General features: G+C 36.7%; 2 protein-coding genes across 6 annotated transcripts in view; both read right to left on the bottom strand.

Moving 5' to 3' along the window:
* sema4e (semaphorin 4e) overlaps positions 1–6,328 on the bottom strand; it is a 15,503-nt gene extending 9,175 nt beyond the window's left edge. Inside the window, exons 1-3 of one of the 5 annotated variants that reach the window (XM_079877674.1) lie at positions 6,200–6,328; positions 4,201–4,456; positions 675–997 (exon numbers count right to left, since the gene is read on the bottom strand). In XM_079877674.1, coding sequence (XP_079733800.1) covers positions 675–786 — 112 coding nt within the window. In that variant the 5' untranslated portion in view covers positions 787–997; positions 4,201–4,456; positions 6,200–6,328. Of the gene's footprint in view, positions 1–674; positions 998–4,200; positions 4,457–4,739; positions 4,755–5,824; positions 5,898–6,199 lie in introns of those variants that run through there. The other 4 variants (XM_079877675.1, XM_079877673.1, XM_079877672.1 and 1 more) reach the window with 4 other exon arrangements.
* stap2a (signal transducing adaptor family member 2a) lies at positions 5,998–18,853 on the bottom strand. Its single transcript, XM_079877687.1, has 11 exons — positions 18,467–18,853; positions 16,879–16,950; positions 15,499–15,618; positions 13,101–13,157; positions 11,390–11,541; positions 10,606–10,737; positions 9,304–9,373; positions 9,115–9,217; positions 8,927–9,022; positions 8,180–8,311; positions 5,998–7,287 (listed from the first exon to the last, which is right to left on the bottom strand). The coding sequence occupies exons 1-11, from the start codon at positions 18,566–18,568 to the stop codon at positions 7,232–7,234; spliced, it is 1,092 nt and encodes a 363-aa protein (XP_079733813.1). The 5' UTR covers positions 18,569–18,853; the 3' UTR covers positions 5,998–7,231.

Below are 18,853 nucleotides of genomic sequence, written 5' to 3'. Positions count from 1 at the left end.
GGCAAAAAAAGAAAAGAAAAAAAAAGTGCTTAGAATATTGACTGTATTATTGTACCTACATTTTACTGCACTGACACTATCCAATGAGAATTTTTAGAATTTTTTTAAACTGAATTAAGCTGGATAATGCCACTAACTCTGCAACATCGACACTGTTATGTGTTATCGAATTGAATTGATTTGAGCTGAATAATTACACTATTCTCTTCTGTAGAGCTTCTTTACAGCTGCAATTGAGTTAATTTCATAATTGATTAATTTAACACTGTTATTTTTTTGTTTATTAATGTGAAGCAGCTTTGAAAAGTATGTTTTGTATAAAGCGCTATATAAATAAATGTGACGACTTATAATTACAACAGTTTTTAATAAATAAATCAATAAAAAATGTTTAGAGAAACGCTGACTTTCAATTTATATACCCATCTTTTACCATGAAAATATATATTGGAAAAACTACCTTTAAGAGTCTTGATATATGAATGTGGACATCAAGCACCATGCATGGCATACAATGGCTTTAACATAATTTGCTTGCAGATTTTGATTTGATATTTTGTATCTAATGCACATAATTCAAACATTTTACATGCACAAATATTTTCTGAGACTACCTTACATCAAAGTACATGGTATTTTGATGTCCAAACATAATTGTCATAAATTACACTTACTATTAATTGGCACTGTTTTCCGAGGTATGATATTCGATGTCGGTCCCTGTCCACCGATCAGCGTTGCTGGACTCCAGATGTACAACACGCACAGAACAGCCAGCAGAAACATCTTTCAGCATTCCAGTAAAAATGAAAAAATAGTCTGTGATTTTAGTCTAAAAGACTGTGCGAATGCTAGATTCCTCTGTCTTCTGTCTGTCAGAGTCTTCTCATCCTTGCTTCTCCCCTGCTTCAGTCCAGAGCTCTTCCATACTGAGATATATGACTTTAGCTGCAAAGAAGGATCTTCAGAGAAGCAGCAAAGAACGCTGTGAGGCCATCTGAAAGAGACAGAGAGAGAGACAGAGAGAGAGAGAGAGAGAGAGAGAGAGAGAGAGAGAGAGAGAGAGAGAGAGAGAGAGAGAGAGAGAGAGAGGGAAAGTGTGAACAGGCAGGGGTGCTGGCAGCAGTATTTCTGTCACTGCTATAGTGATGCTAATGAGGAGGATGAAAGCTTTTTCTTTAAGACCTTGACAGAGACACACGGTTCTGCTTTTCGTGCAACCGAATGACACAAAGCCAGAACAGCTCACCAAAAGACACCCACATCCTGATATATGTCTTACAAACCCCCCCCCAATAAAAACCCCAAGATCTAGATTCATAAGTGACACGCTCACGAATGCACGATCTGAAAAGTTAAAAAGTCTTGTTCAAGGCAATACGCTGATAAAAAGCCTCAAGACATAACAAGACATTACCTAAAAGACATATGAAGAAACAGGAAGAATAAAAAAAACAGAAACCATTTTGTAACCCATGTTAGTTAGTTGTTAACTACTAACTACACTGTAAATATATATATATATTTCAAAGTATATTGGGGTACATTTTACAACTGCGTCTTTCTACTTTAGAATTTCACATTACATGTTACGTGACGTTTCTTTATAAATATTTGTAAAATTTACTAGAAATCTCATTTTCTAGGTTGTGCTAGAGAAAGTTATGTGCTAGAGAAAATGTAAATGCGTGACAAGTTTTGGGTTTCAACCAGGCCTGTCAACAAAACCATATCCTGTCCCAGTGAAACCAACCACAAAGGCCCAGTTTCACAGACAAGGCTTAGATTAAGACAGGATTAGTCCTTAGATCAATTAGGGCATTTAAGTAGCTTTTATAAACATGCCTTTGAAAAAAAAAAAAAAACATTACAGTTGTACATCTTGAGACAAACTAATGGTCCCGGTATATTTTAAGATATCTCAGTGCAAGTTGCTTTCAGTTAAGACAGATCAAACATCTATTTTAGTCTGAGACAAGGCTTGTCTGTGAAACCATGGGGAAATGACTGCACATGTATGAATGCACCCTCAAAACACAGCCTTTGGAAGCCTCCAACATCTGGAAACACAAGAGCTCATTGGTGCATTTTACTATATGGTTACAACAGCATATGTTTACTACATCACTGACTGTGAGCATGATTATGGCATTTCAGAGGTGATGAGCTGTAGCATGTACTATCTGATGCAGATCTGATCAGATAGCACTCCTATTTCACCACGACATGTACATGTAAACACATGCTTACTTCTAAACCATTGTGGGGACTTCCTACCCTACTAGCTTCTAAAAAAGGCTAATCATAGTTACCACCGCCTAACAGACTACAAGCCCGAAATTACACCTTTTGGGGAATTTTAGATAAAGTATGAGTCAAACATTATTTAATCCCTTAAATTAATCTCTTTTTTTTGTCTAAGAACACCCACATAAGGAAGAGCTACTTAACATTCTCAGAAAGTGTGCAGGTTAGCTCAACCTGACCCCAAACAGTGTTGCTTCTTAAATCAAAACATCATGAAGAGGAACAGGAGAGGCATTATGGGTATGTATAGTTTTTTTTTTTTTTTTAAGAAACAACTTTTATTCATCAAGGATGCATTAAATTGATCAGCACAACTGTTTAAAACATTAGTAATAAGAAATGTTTCTTGAGCAGCAAAATCAGTCTGAACCATAATTGACTTAAAAGTCTAAAAAGAGGTTGTTGGTGACATTAGAGGGATAGTTCACCCAAAAATGTTAATTCTGTCATTAATTACTCACCCTCATGTCGTTCCAAACCCGTAAGATTTTCGGATAACACTTTACAATAAGGTTCATTAGTTAACATGAACTAAGAATGAACAGCTGTATTTTTATTAACTAACATTAATAAATACTGTAACAAATGGATTGCTCCTTGTTAGTTCATGTTAGTTTATACATTAACTAATGTTAACTAATGAACCTTATTGTAAAGTGTAACAGATTTCCGTTCGTCTTCGGAACACAAATGAAGATCTTTTTAATGAAATTCGAGGGCTTTCTGTTCCTCCATTGACAGCTACGAGACTACCATTTCGACGCTTCAAAAAGAGATTGAAAAACTAATCCAGATTAATCGAACGGTTTAGTCCAAATTTTCTGAAGAGACTCGGTCACTTTATATGATGATCAGATTTAACTTAGACTTTTATTCACATTTAAACATTGATCAGTGAACATAAACAGAAGCTCAACCGATGCGCGTAACACGAGAATGAACCTCAATGGTTCTTGCACATCAAGCGAACATGCTTGAGCTTCTGTTTACCACAACTGATGTGTGTGTTGATGATTGTTCATATGTGAATAAAAGCCTAAATTAAATCTGATCATCATATAAAGTGATTGTCCCTTGAGAAAATTTGGACTAAACCGCTCAATTCTTATGGATACGTTTTATGATCTCTTTTTTAACTTTTTGAAGCGTCAAAGTGGTAGTTGTGTAGCTGTATAGGGAGGGACAGAAATCTCTCAGATTTCATCAAAAAGATTTTCATTCTGTTCCAAATATGCCAATGGAAAAATCCTATAGGCTTTGTCGAATGTCACATGAACAAACAGAGAAAAAGGCCTCATCGTATCCGCTAGTGTTAACAACATGACGGCGATATCTATGGACTTTTAACCTTAACCCGTTTCAAACAGGTTTCCCCAAGTATTTCCCCGTCTCTGCCATTGTTCAGACAAACAAAGGTCGCCCCGCCCCAAAACTCACACCAATGGTTGAGACAACACTGCAATGCTTTGATAGCATGACAGACCCACAGTGTTTACACCTTTTGGGAATTGGCCTATAAATGCAGTTGATTTGAATCTGCATATTAAAAAATTTGTATACTTTACAATTATATAAAGCTTCTTTATGAACAGAATGTAGACAAACCTATCAAATTGCATCATAGTATTTCCATTCAAATACCATTTTTGGACAATACCATGATGGTAATATCATGGTATTCTTTTAAGTACTGTACAGAGCTATTCATATTATTGTTGTTAACTAGAACTAAAACTTAAATAAAACTTTAAATAAAGCTATAGCCTATATAGTTCCCTCTTACACAAGTGTAAACAAATCAGCAATTTCCCGTACATAACAGTTTTGGTCTCAGTTCCTCTCAAAATAAGTTTTGTGGCAATTACTGAGAAATGTGTATAAGCATCAACTCACCATGCAACCAAATTCTCAGTTAGTCTCTCAGTTCTCCTCCTGTGCTCTCATGAGTGGCTCCTCTTCACACACACACAAACACTGCTCCAGTCCTCCCATAGAACACAAATCAATGTGGTCTAAGTGTCAGAGACAGCAGAAAGTGTGTTGCGAGTCGTAGTTCTGCAGTGAATGGAGCTCATGGTGTCTGCTGCTCTGTGTGAAAGAGCATTAAACTGCTCAGATCCTGCAGTGTGGAGTCAAAGGCATTCTTCTGCTGGAGAGAAAAGAGCGAGAAAAACATGCTTTTAGAAGCTCTTCAATCTCAACAAGTCACTACAAGTGTCAGCGTGAGTGTGTGTGTGTGAGTGTGTTAAAAAAAAGAGGATTGTAGGAGAGCCTGTATTGTGCTTTCAAAGATATGATTTTCAAGAAAACCAAGTTTGCTGCTGTAGAAAATAAAAGGGAAACCAATGTTTTGATTTTCTCAGATATACAACAGTTTCAAAACACATTTTTTCATTCATATACTGAAGAAAAAACAAGACGTATGATCTCACCTCAGCATCTTTGTAAGAGTCATCGGAACTTGTGCTTTAATCCAAACTGTTTTTAATGTTCGTAATGACAACTTGTTTCAATTTGAATGTTCACAATAACTTGACATAATCCGGATGAACTTGTTCTGTTGGCACTGTATGTTGGATCAGGTTTTTTAGCTTGCATATATTCATTATCTCACTAACATCTCACAGACAAAATTATTTTAATATAGAGGTCATTATACCTACTAAACCATACTGCAACCTGGTGATGTCAGTTTTAGGGGTGTCATGCATAATTTCATAAAACTTAATGCAAACTTATTAAGCATTTCAAACAACTAAAACTAAAAGCAGTTTTACTTATGAGGAAATGTTAAAATCTGGCCCTCACAAGTAAAACCTGTGGCTACACGAAATCTTATCCAGCAGTCATTTCAGCGTTTACTCGCGGGTGAATCAACATCAAAGCTGAATCATATGTTGTGTCCATTTTGCAAATCGAATCAACACTGATATTGCAATATCGTTTTTATAAGTATTTTGTTAACCTTTTAACAACTGACATTATCTGAATCCCTTGTTCAGTGTTAAATATAACCGTAGGTGTTTATTCTAAATGATTTATCTGTGGCTGTGCACATCATCATTATTATTATTATTTTCAATCATGTTCCATGGTAATCTTGAATCAGAATAACTTTATTTTTCCAACTACAACTAACAGTTGAATCAATACAATAACATTTGTGACTATGAGTTAGAAACTTTGAAGGGAACGAAATTGATGAGATAGAAGTTAGTTAATGACGCCTCCTGGTGGTCAGTCATAAACCCTAACTGGGCGATTTCGTAAATAACCGGCTATATCAAATAAATACACGGACATGAGATATTAATCTGGGTTTGAGGTGTTTTATCATTTAACTGTTACTTGTATAACGTTAGTAAGTTAGTTAAGTGTCCTCTAAAAGTAATCCATTAGAAACATTTATCCCAGGAACAACGCTTTCGTTTGATCAAGTTCTTTTGCAAATGTCTTTACTCATGCTTAACTAGACGCTCTTGAAATTCTAGTAATGCATCGAAAGGTTTATCCTCACCAATGAACGCTGAAGTCCTCCTTTTTGTCAGAACTGTTAGTACCGTTTTCAGTGGCAAGATGGCGGCAATGAGCTGCTTCTAACCGGCGTTGAAATTAAATAATGCCGCGCACAAAGAACACCCAGTCAATGTAATGTTAGTCGAATGTAAAACTATAACAGCGGATGAATTCTATAAAACCGTCCCTTTAATTCCCATAAATATCACAGTTATAAATAACAAGAAATGATTTTAACATCACATGAAAACAGATATCTACAAAGTCACAGTAGCACCATGCATGTTCATAAAACCGATAATGACAGTAAGTTAATCAGGAACACAAATGCAACCATTTCACAACCTATCCCTAAACGCTTACAAACCATACTCACTTCTAGAAGGCTGAATTGTCCTTTATATTCAAATACCATTTTTTTTTAGCAAAACCCTGCCTCATAGGCCTACGGGGTGCTTCTCCTGCAAATGTGTCCAAAAAAAGCGTCATTCAAATTTCAAAACATGACACTATACAGAGACACTACAGAGACACCGGGAAGCAGGGTCAAACATTAACTTTTGCCACTCCTCTCAAAATTTAAGGCCATATTTCTTACTGTCCATATCTTTTTTTTTTTGTATTATTTTCAGCACTGCATGTCAAGTCAGTGTGGGTCAGTTTTACAATTCGATTTAAAAAATGTATTATGTTCATATTTCTGTTTTTATTTCCATTACTGAAGATCAAACAGTGCTAGCAATGCCAATGTCATGAGTTTGATTCCCAGGGAATGCATGAACTGATTCAATTTAGGCCTATATCTTTAATGCAAGTCGCTTTGGATAAAAGCCTCAGCCAAAAGCATAAATGTATATTTGCCCATTTTATATGTGCATTTGGTAATGGGACGTGTTAATTTTGGACCCTGCCCCGAACAACACCATTTTCACATTCATCTGAGCATATAGATCCAGTTCACAGTTAGTGCTTGATTGAAACCAGATATATTAAGTCCTTTAGTAAGACCAGTTTGATGTGCTTCTTTCCTAAATGTGTGGCAATGTCCTCTTGACTCATGGTTTTGTCATTACAAACCTGAGTGTAAAGGTCTTATTAATTAAACAGAGAGAGAGAGAGAGAGAGAGAAAGATATAAAGAATATTGGCTCAGATTTTCCCTTTTTAATTTTCTGTAATCTCAAAGGAACACGCGACATTGTGTGACGGCCTTATCATGAGGCAGGACAAGCTGGTGGACTTCGGCTCTCGTGTTATTAATAAAGTCAAATAAAGTGGCATTGTTTAAGTCACGCTGAGGGAAGAATGTTGATTACAGGGAGTCCTTGTTCCTTCAACAGGACATCAGTCTTTATTGGAAGGCACTGGAAGATTGAGACGGCGAAGGGTGGGCAGAAACGGGGAGGAAATCAATCTTGACTAGTCCGTCTCTTCTCCAGCTTCTGTTTAAGCTCGTCTGTGAGGCCTGAAGGGAAGAGAATTTCCTAGTCATATATTAAATATCCAGTCATATTTTAACCATCATGTTCTGTTAAGACTGATTTTACTTTCTGTATGTTTGGGGTCCCAGAGAATCTAACGCACATAGGGGAAAAAATATACACTACTGTTCAAAAGTTTGATGTCTGTTTTTTTTTTTTTTTAAATGCTGATGAAGATTTTTTTTTTAAATGCTTTAGGTAGGAAGTCTCTTAAGCTCACAGAGGCTGCATTTTTATTGATCAAAATACAGTAAAACAGTAATATTGTGAAAAAATATTACAATTTAAAAGAACTGTTTTCTGTTTCAATATGTTTTCAAATATAATTTAGTGATCAAAGCTGAATGTTCAGCATCATTACTCCAGTCTTCAGTGTCAATTTCTTTCTAAAGAAACATTTCTTGTTATTATGTTGAAAACCGTCTTTTGGAAGCCATCAAATATATTACAATTCTTTGATGAACAGAAAGTTCAAAAGACGACATTTATTTGAAATAGAAATGTTGTGTTAATAAATCTCTTTACTGTCATTTCTGATCAATTTAATGTATCCTTGTTGAATAAAATAAAATAAATCATATCCTCAAACCTTTGAACTGTAGCGTGTAATTAAATAAATTATATATATATATATATATATATATATATATATATATATATATATATATATATATATATATATACACACATACAAATATAATAAAAAAAAAAACTAAATAATAATACTAATACTAATTGTTATAATAATTATATTATTGAGATTATTTCATATTATTGATATTGTTTCTTACTAAGTCAATTTATAAAAAAAATACAATACAATTCAGAACCCAAAACAAGTTCATTGGAGGGGTTAAAAGTGCCTTGGGCTCTTACTCTGAGAGAGAGGTGAGGGAGACAGAACCAGCCTTCTCATGGAGTTGGACGGAGAGCCAGAAGGGGAAAAGGATCGTTGTGAGGGACTGGGAGATCTCGTCTGTGACCGCAGCGTCCATCTGTCTGTACCTACTGAACGAACACACATTCTCACATCAGCTTTCCTGTAGCTCAAACAGTAGAGTGTTGGTGCTTGCAACGCCAAGGTCATGGGTTTGATTCCCAGGGAAAGCAAGAACTGATAAGAATGTAAATGTGTACCTTGAAATGCAATGTAAGTTGCTTTGGATAAAAGCATCTGCCAAATGCGTAAATGTACTCTCACTTAGTCAAGAGAATATGGAGTGAAAATAGACCGGTTGTACTGTATATTGATCTGGATAAAAGCATTCACTAAATGACAAGCACACATTGACATATAAAGTATGTGCAGTCCTAGATCTAGTGTTCAAACATAGCCAGCATTTTCTTAATCTTTTCACAGTGTAATGCAATTCCTACAAGCCACAAATTGCTCAGACACACAGATTGAGACTTGTTTCATACTTGCACAGCAAGAGTCACCACAGCATCCAAGTGCAACTGTTCCTGCATGTTGTTTGGCAGGAGCATTGAAGCTGATATAACAAATTATTTATCATAAAAGTGCCCAAAAATATCTGGATAATAACACGTTGGGTTTGAACCCGTGGCTTATGACCTAAACAGCAGCAGATGTCGTTGTGTGAAGCACGAGATGTGTGGTACCTTGTTTACGGGGCAGTGACGGAGCTCGAGAGAGAGGTCCAGCGGGAGCACAGTGCAGGGTTCGCTCTCCATTCTCATCGTTGGATGACACAAACGCTACAGGGAAAGGAAATTCACATGATGAGTTCAGTGCCAAGCAAACTAAGTGTCATTTTATGGCCCAGTTTAACATCGTGTTTGTGACATACTGATGTTCTCCTCATAGGGCTCCTCTAATATGAAGGGCTGAAGAGTCCCGGCCGTTTTTTCCACGAGTGCATTGATGACATCATGCAGTGTGGGACAGGGGATCTGGAGGAAGAGGCCAAAAAATAAGAGGAGTGAGATTTCCCCAAGGTGGATGTTTTCCCTTAATTAAGAAAGTCATTTGCACATACTGGGTTTTCCACGTCGATGATGTAACCCCCCTGCTGCTTCTGTGTCACTCTGTAATGCCTGAACACTGATCTGAAAAAGAAAACAACACAACGGCTCTGTTGGAAACGCTAGTGAGCCGACTTCAATCCTATTAGGCCGTTTATAATGACAGTGTGTTTGTTAACTGAGTCTGACACTGCAAATAAATAACATTTTTGTTAATTGAAAAAAAAAAGCTGAAATAAAATAAAATATAGATAATTAAATGAAAAACTTAGAAATGTTGTCTTGGCAAAATCTAAAATAAGTTGTAGTACTAAAATGACTAAAACTGTAACATAATTCAAAAAGCCCATAACAAAATTACTAAAACAAACTAAATTTAAAATGAAAACTGAAAATAAAAAAATAAAAGCTAAATCTAAATATTATTAAACACAATATTATTAAATAAATGATACTAAAGTAACACTGATCCATTGTCATAGTGAATGAATCCATTGAATTTAAGTGCAATTCCAGTGATTGTCACACACACATACACACACACACACTTACTTAGTCTAGTGAAACTGGAGTGAAAATAGACCGGTTGTACTGTATATTGATCTGGATAAATGCATTCACTAAATGACAAGCACACATTGACGTATAAAGTACGTGCAGTCCTATGAGTATGAGGACATCATAAAATCCAGTGATGACATCAAAATAAACAAACCAAGGGAAAATTCAGTAATAATGTCCATTTATGAGTTCATAATGAAATTCAGTGGTCGCCATGATGGCCCTTTATGATGACATAAATGAATCCAGTGAAATTAATGATGTCATAATGAACAAACAGGGAAAATGTCTATTTAGGACGTCATGAAATCCAGTGATTATGTCACAATGGCCACTTATAATGAAACGGTCTCAAGAAAACATTGCACTACAGGATTTTCGAGAACAAATTCAAGATGCCATATTAGGTCAAATAATGTCAACTATAATTCATTCAGTAGTGAATGTTTTTCCACTGATATGTGGAAATGCTTTGTATATTTTATGCTCCATTGGAATTAAGCGTCCCGTCTCCTGTGCGCTACACTTCACGAGCACTATTTGTGTAGTGTGCAGAACTGCTGTTTATAAATATCTCTAATAATTCACTTATGATGTTCCATCTGGTTTAGGATGCTGCTTTATAAGTCACAGGCCAATGTAAACAGTAGACAGCAAGGAGGCTTACTAAGTTTAGAACAGCGCTTAGAACAAGTGCATTTTTGTAGGTTAAGGTCAGTAATAAATAATAAGAGAGAGAGTTTCAGTGTTTTTACCCGTTCAGGTCTTGTCGTGTGGTGACAGCGAGCGAAGATCCATCCCGGCCCGGTCTGAGAAGCATGTTCCCACAGTCCGGATGTCTTTCTAACAGCACCTCAGCTTCAGTTCGAGACACAGGCCTGAAACACCTGACAAATAACACACACAAGAACATATTTGTCTCAAGTATCCACTAAGAATGACATTATTCACATCGGTTAAATAAGTAGATTTTGCTAAAGGTTTGTGCTTTTAATCCAATTCCTGTCAACAATATCAAGTCTAAAAATGCCTAGAAAGGCTAAAAATAAAGTACAAAAATAAGAAAGATTTTTGTAATGCGTAATAAGAACTGAAACCTTAGTAACCTTAGTGTCACTTCTAACAAGAACATGTTAACGGCAATAGCAAATACAGAATGGCAATTGATGAGAAGTTATGAATAACACATCAACCACACCGCATATATACCTCATAAAACATACTGATATAAAACACTGTATAAACACTAAAACGTCTAGTTTGGCTGCATTTTGTAGTTCTGAGAAATGCCATGTAAAATAAGAATCACACGGAAGAGATCGTTTTTATTGTTTATTTTTATCGCTGGCTAGGTCACAGTGTTAAATCTATGAAATATTTTTGCCGGTTTTTATCACGTAGGCAAAAATCGTTAAGAAAAGTAACACTATAAGGGCAATAGTAACTGATGTTTTAGCAATGGATAAACACAGAGACGTTCAAGAATGTCATCTCAGACCCTCTCCACAAACACACTCGCTCAGATAAACAGAGACTCACGCAGGTATTTCCCCCACCAGCGGGAGCGAGAGGGGGGATGAGGGGGCTCTGGAAGACGCACGTGCCTTTCGGCGCATTTTTTCTTTCTCCACGACTTCCTTCAGCATGTGCAGCTGCCCGGGCAGGAGGGTGAGAGTCGTGGGCACGGCCAGCTGGAATCAAACGCACAGCATGTGTCACTCTAATTTGCACGGTTAAATACACCGGCCATAGTGCACGGGGACTCTGATCCCTTTATCTATGAAAACATGTGAACAGAATCACTCAAGAAACAAGTGGGAGGTGTTTCAGGGTGTTGTATTAGACGGGACTGATGTAAAGCCAGTGGATTTGACGGTGATACATACTTTTTATAAGACCTGATCATGGCACATTTACTTTATTGCATGACTAACATCCAACTAAAACTGTTCGAGGGTGTGTTCACACTAGTAATTCGATTCTCTTGGTTATTTTGGTCCAAAAAAGAAAGTGATACATTCTGGTTCACTCAGTCACTCGGTCATTTTTAACACCGAACCTAAAGATACAAACCCACCCACCCCCCACCCCCCCAAAAAAAACAGTGTGTATGATGTATATTTTGCCACAATTCTTACCGAACATCCAAAAGAATGCTGTGTGCCTTTTCAGAGGTCTCAGTCTGCTTGTTCAATTCAAATGAACCACTAACAGAGTTATCACACCAGAGTTTATTTCTATCGAACCAAACCGGCCAAGTGTGAACACACCCTTAATTATAAAGCAGATTATATTAAATGAAATTCTGATAAACATTTAAGTTATTAAGACAATCTTTCAACAATATTAATTTGAAGTCTCGATAGTCTAAAATAATCTAATATCTAGAATAGCCCATAATCCTACTTTTTATTTTCCTGAAAGGCTTTTGTTACATCAACTCTATTGATTGTCTGAAGTCCAAATAAAGTGGTTTAATTATTAAACACACATCACAATGATGAAAGAACACTACATCAAGACAATTCATATTTGGTCATTTGGAGATTATCGCTATTAGCTGATAACAGTGTCCAACTATCTGATTAACAGAACATTTTGTCAAGTGTCAATTGTTACATTATCTTTCAGAAATCATTCTAAAATGCTGATTTAATGCTCAAGAAACATGTATTATTATTATTATTATTATTATTATCAATGTTGACACGTGCATTTGTGCTGCTTAATATTTTGGTGAAAACCTTGATACATTTTCTTAAATTTTGTAACATTAAAAATGTCTTTATTGTCACTTTTGTCCAACTGAATGCATCCCTGCTGATTCTGAATAAAAGTATTAATTTCTTTCTTTCTTTCTGAAAAAATAAAATAATCTCACCACCCCAAACACGTAATAAACGATCTAGATATCAGATATTCAGCCATTAAAAAATACATAATGGTCGACCAAATTCTTCCCAAACTGAAAGAAGCAACAGTATCAGCTGTATTCTTGGAAACTGGTCATAAATCTCAAAGCCTCCTGCAGTTCAAAGGTCTCAGATCTTAACCAGCTCAGAACAGCAATATTATTCAAGACTGCGTGCAAAAAAAAAGTCTGATCAAAATTCATTGTTCTGCAGGAGGAGCTGTAAGTGTTTATTGACATGCACACAATAGCACTACAAAATCCACTAGCGTTAAGCCAGCATTCCCACTAAAGAATACATGTTAACATCTGTTATAAAAAAAATTTGATTGAACTCACATCTACGACAGAGTAGAGAAATCCTTTCCACAGCTCACGCGCCTCGAGATTTGGTGCCTAAGAGGAAAGAGAGAGACATACTGGCATTAATTATATTATTAACTATAAATCAATGCAAATATTTCCTTACACTATCGCATTGCATTACAGTCATATAGTATCTCACAACCAATTAGATCTCCATTATATTGATTATCCAAGATGACTTACAAATGAGGAAAACTACAACACATTAGTATTTGTGAATTACATTTTCACAGAACTTTTATTTATGCATTTCTTTGAGGTGTGGAAGGGCTGCGTATTGGCTTTGTAAGAGGAAGTATCAAAGTACAGTGATAGTCAATGTCGGGGAAAGTGTTTTTCAGCCTCTTTCTGTTGGTAATCTCTTAACAATCTCTCTAGCAGACCTCTGATCAACCCTCATTCCCAACGCAAAGTAAACCAACAGTTTCCTGAGCAAAGACTACAGTACATTCAACGTCTGATAGTGATCCTACGCTGTACAGTAAGTGCTGTTCAGTCTTGACCTGACCATAATATGACCCGGATCTGCCTGGAAGTGTTATTACTGGCATCAGATGTGCTGAGCATAAACAAGAATACAATAATGGTCCATGAAACCAAAACTCTCTATAGCTTGTCGAAATGTAAATTCTGTATGGAGAAGTTTGTAAAGAGTGAAAACCCCACATTTGCTCATTTAGGAGAGTGTGATGGGATTGAGACGTGCATGACTGTCTCATAGAGAGTCCAAGCTTATTGTTTCAAGAAAGCGCTTGTCATTTTAGAGTGTGTTCACACTTGACAGGTTTTGGTTGGATTAAAACGAACCCTGGAACGATTGCTCTGTTAGTGTGGTTCATGTGAATAAGTGTGTCCATCCGATCCCTGGTGCACACCGAACAAGTGGACAGAGACCCGACTGAAATATGATAGCAACACGGACCAAAAGCACCTAAACAAACCAAAAACAGGACGTGGTGTCACAAGACCTTAAAATGGAAAGAATGCTCAAACAACATACCTGGTTCATCTCATCATCAGGATACGGTGCCTATTACAGTTCAGTAAAGGTGTCGGAAACACGTCTCAGTGTGTGTGTGTGTGTGTGTAACTAAAAAATTCCTGGCACTGTTTTGACTCCACACATTTTATAAGCTCTTCATGAGTTCTCAACTGGTAAAAATACCATCATACGCATCACACAGCATTGTTTTGGATGTTCGGTAAGTTCAGACGCAAAATATGTTATAAAAGCCGGGTGTTTTTTGTTTTGTATCTTTAGGTTCGTTAAGATTCATGTAGATTTCGCTAAGCTAATCAGGAATAAATATATCATTTCATTTTTTGGTCCGGACCAATAGGCCACAATCAAGAGAACCAAACTACAAGTGTGAACACACCCTTAGCGTATAATCAGTGTTGGGGAAAGATACTTTTAAAAGTAATGCATTACAATATTGGGTTACTCCCTAAAAAGTAACTAATTAGTTAACAGTAGTTAACTAAAAAGCAACTAATTAGTTACCTTTTATGGAAAGTAATGTTTTATGTTACTTTTGCGTTACATTTTCTCATCTGGCCTTGGTTTGCATATTTGTTTTTTAATAAAAAACAACAACAACAATAAAGGTTCTATTTTTGGAAAATGTAAAGTACCAAAAGTAAAAATGAATAAGCCTCAGGCTGAAGGAAATGCAAATTCATGCCTGCTGCCATTCTGAATTGCAGAAGAAAAGAGAAAAAAAAGAGAAAAAACAAGAGAAAAAGTTCAACACTCTTACTTCCGCAATTAAAAATGTTTATCTGAAGTCATTTTTGCTTAGTATGGTTGAATTGGATCCTTGGAGGTCAGCTTCAAAGACATTGGTTAATAAAGTGATATTAAATACAAAGTATATGTGTAATTTAACATTAAATTATTGCAGGCTTGCATTATATTCTTTGCATTTCATTGTTTTTATTCATTTTGAGGAATACTGAATCTGTATTTGTGCAAGTGAGATGAGTGAAAGCCTGCTCACATTTAGTCTAGAACTACAATATCCATCATGTTTACACAGCGCACACAACGCCTCTGCACTTACTCCAGATTTCTCTCAACATGGGGACAGAAGAGCTGTCAGTCAATAAATGTGAAAACAAAGTCATGCATTACTTATTTGAAAAAGTAACTCAGATATTTTGTTGTAAATTTAAAAAAAAAGTAATCCGTTACTTTTCTAGTTACTTAAAAAAGTAATCTGATTACATAACTTGCATTTCTTATAATGCGTTACACCCCAATACATCAGGCGGTCTGTGAGAGATCTGTGAGCGATCTGTGGGTGTGAGCCGAGATTAAGAGCATGAGGGGAGCGAGATGTGTGTGTACTGACAGACATTTGATACTCACAGTGAGCTTGATTTCTCCATCCTTCATGCGGAGGTTCAATCTGGCTGCTTCGAGATTCCTATCACGACTTGGGTCATCGATCAGAGACACAAACCCACTCAGATCCAACTTCTCTACATACTATTTAGAAAACACACACATACAGAGCGACATTTAAAAGGAACAATTCAACCAGAAATGCCTTTTCAAACCAGACTTGACTTCTGTGAAACACAAAAAGATGATTTTTGGCAGAATGCCTAACGTCAATGATTTAATTGTCTTTTTAAACAATAATAAAATATTTTTATGTTGAATATTCCAACATCATTTAAATTATAAAATTAAAAAAGAAATATATCAATATACATATATATATATACAGAACAACAGTAAATTGTAATACTAATATTTATTGCTGTCTTTATTTATTTGCTTTTAAATGTTAAACTATAGCGCTTTAATTATAGAGTCAATTATTTTAAAGAAATATTTTTAAAAAATGCTGCAATTTCTTTCCCCATATGGGTTTCCCCAAACACTTTTCAGGTTGAAAAAATGGAACTATAAATAAAAAAAATAAAAAAAATGATAAAAATACGTAAAAATCACATCCCTGCTTCTGAAGCCATAAGAGAGTGGTGTATGAATCCATCTGAGAAGAACAGACCCAAATTTTAGTCATTGTTTACTGGAAAACACCAGCTCGGAAATTCTGCCTAACATCTCATTTTGTGTTTCAAAGAAGAATGATATACATGTCTGGAATGGCATGAAGGTAGTAACATTCAGGGTAACAAGGAAATAATAATAACATTTCGTTTTGAGGTGAACTATCCCTTTAAAATTAAAAACACAACTCAGAATAACACAACAGAATCCCAAGGAAAGCAAGAACTGATCAAATGTGAACCTTCAATGCAACACTTTGGATAAAAGAGTCTGCCTAAAGTATGATCAGCAGATGAAGGCTTAAATTTGGGTCTGTTCTTCACACAAAGAATAAACACACGAGTTCATGATCACATTCAATGAGCCTAAGTTCCCACACAGGGTGATTCTTCAGCATACTTTGGATGTCACTTTCTCTTTTTTCCCTCTAGATTAACCTTCCCATCCCTGACTGAGGTTATAGAGGTTGAAACTGCTATCCTGATGGGTTCAGAGCGAAAATCAATACTGAAACCACAATTAAGTCGAGTCTGATCAAACTCGTCTGCCTCCTTGCCATCTGCTCTCTCACGGCTGAGAGCGCTTATGGAGATGATAAGGTTACCGTGGACTTTAGACTCGAAGGGGATTTACAGAAAATGTCCTGCTAGATCTCTCCTAATGCGCCACAGATTGATAGAGGATTGTATACATCTGTATGGGTAGCAAACCCCTGAATGTGTCACTCACATGTGTGTCCTTAGAGTTGTTGAAGAAGTATAACGTGTTTCCACATAAACAGGTCCATAAACGACGAGCCACCTGCACAGAGAGAAAACAAAAGCAATTTGACTTTATTGCAATATATATAAAGACACAAAAGTGACAGTAAATCATCTCTCTCTGGACTCAGGATGGTTAAATGTCAATTCAGAGCTCTGACACACAATTTTGACGTGGTAATGCTCTGGCAGGGGAGCAAATGGCAGTCATGTCTGCATAGATTACCACTCTTCTGTCTGTAATTCTCTGCTCTGTCTGGCTCAATCCTGATCTCAGTGGCAGCTCATGGCTCCCCAGGGCACGGGTTTCACACACACACACACACACGCACACACGCCGACCCGGAGCACAGCTGTCCTAAATCTGAGACCCACCCCCCTCCACACCCCCGTCATACACTGTGCACCTGAACCCCACTGAATATTCCCTCCTGAATATACGCATGGTGTATGTGGCCCTCTTTGTCACCTTTTTTAATTTTTTTTTTTTACTTTTAATATTTTAGTTTAGCGCTAATATATTATATTTTAGTTTAACAAATATTTTATTTGTGTGTACACATATACACATATGCACGCACATGTGTATATATATATATATATATATATATATATATACACACACACATATAAATATAACTAATGTTAACTAATGAACCTTATAATAAAGTGTTATCCCTTCATTTTTATATTCTGAAAAACTTTTTTTAGAGACATCAAAATATAATAAATGAAACATACTTATATTAAAATATCGACCAATGGAAAATAATTACATCTAGAAAGCATATTTTGTAAATCACTGAAATTAAACAAACACTTGTTCTGTAAAGTATTTACTTGCTTTACTAAAACGTGCATTATGCACTGACAATAAGGTTGGCTTGTAAATCATTTCTAATCTGCAGTAGGCCTAGTTATTAACCAGATTAGTAACTTTAGTGTGTCAAAGTTGCATGAAAACAGAATCCACAACTGTGCACTGCAAGAGTCATGCACCACTGATGAAGACTCTCAAAAGACTGGAATGTTCAATAATCTGTGGTATTGAATGACAACTGACATCGTTAAACACTGAACTCCATTATAATAACGTGATTCGAAGAGATGCTAGTGTCTGGGAACGAAGGCTAGATGATTCATATGAAAATGACGCTGTATCATATTAATCCCACACTTTAGACTGCATGTGGTCCGCATTAAGGTGTGTCCACTACCACTACCAGAGCAGCTGCCGAGAATTTAAAGCACCCAACAGGAAAAATAAGAGCTCAAATATGAGTTATGAGATTTATAGAGCTGTCAGACAGCGGCATAACGCATGGCACACAGCAGCAACGTCAGCTCATTCATCTATTTATGTTAAATTAAAATGCAGAATCAATATTTGAGTGGTGACATGGCAAACTGATAATATTTAGACAGCTGATCCAGGCAAACCTCGCCCATATCCACACAATACGCGCGTAATAACGCCTGTGCCATGCGTCTCATATGCCGCTGCGCGTGATGATATGATCAAATAAAGTATTTGACATGTCATGATGACCGCTCACCTTCTCTTTCGCTCCTCTTTTCTCCAGGAATCCCTCGTAATAGCAGGGCGGCAGCTGCGCTTTCGGGCTCCCGGTGCGCGGGTTCGCGGGCGCAGCCGCCATGACTCGAGCAGCTCAGCCCGGTACTGACACACACACACACACACACACACGCACGCCACACACACACTGAAGAGGGACAAAGAGCCGCTGGATGATGTTACTGCCTGGGAAACGACACGCCTTCTTTGGGTGAGAGATGGATGGCACACTGGATATGCGTGATTAATCTCGTCACTGACACGCATTCAGGGGCTCAACACACACACACACGCACACAGACCCGAGAGAGTCAATATGGCATCTGGGATTACATTATGACCCGCAGGCACCCGTAGGCTGGACTAT

This window comes from Squalius cephalus (assembly GCF_949319135.1).
Source record: "Squalius cephalus genome assembly, chromosome: 7".
Taxonomy (NCBI): domain Eukaryota; kingdom Metazoa; phylum Chordata; class Actinopteri; order Cypriniformes; family Leuciscidae; genus Squalius; species Squalius cephalus.
The sequence above is the reverse complement of the archived record's forward strand: the minus strand, read 5'-3'. Positions and strand labels throughout refer to the sequence as shown.

Bases quoted from the DNA above. Each gene is read 5' to 3' on its own strand.
- stap2a (XM_079877687.1), bottom strand. From the start codon at position 18,568: ATGGCGGCTGCGCCCGCGAACCCGCGCACCGGGAGCCCGAAAGCGCAG. The intron at 10,738-11,389 runs GTGAGTCTCTGT...GTTATTTGTCAG, and splicing joins CTGGTGGGGGAAATACCTGC to GTGTTTCAGGCCTGTGTCTC. The intron at 7,288-8,179 runs GTAAGAGCCCAA...TCTTCCCTTCAG, and splicing joins TCCCTCACCTCTCTCTCAGA to GCCTCACAGACGAGCTTAAA.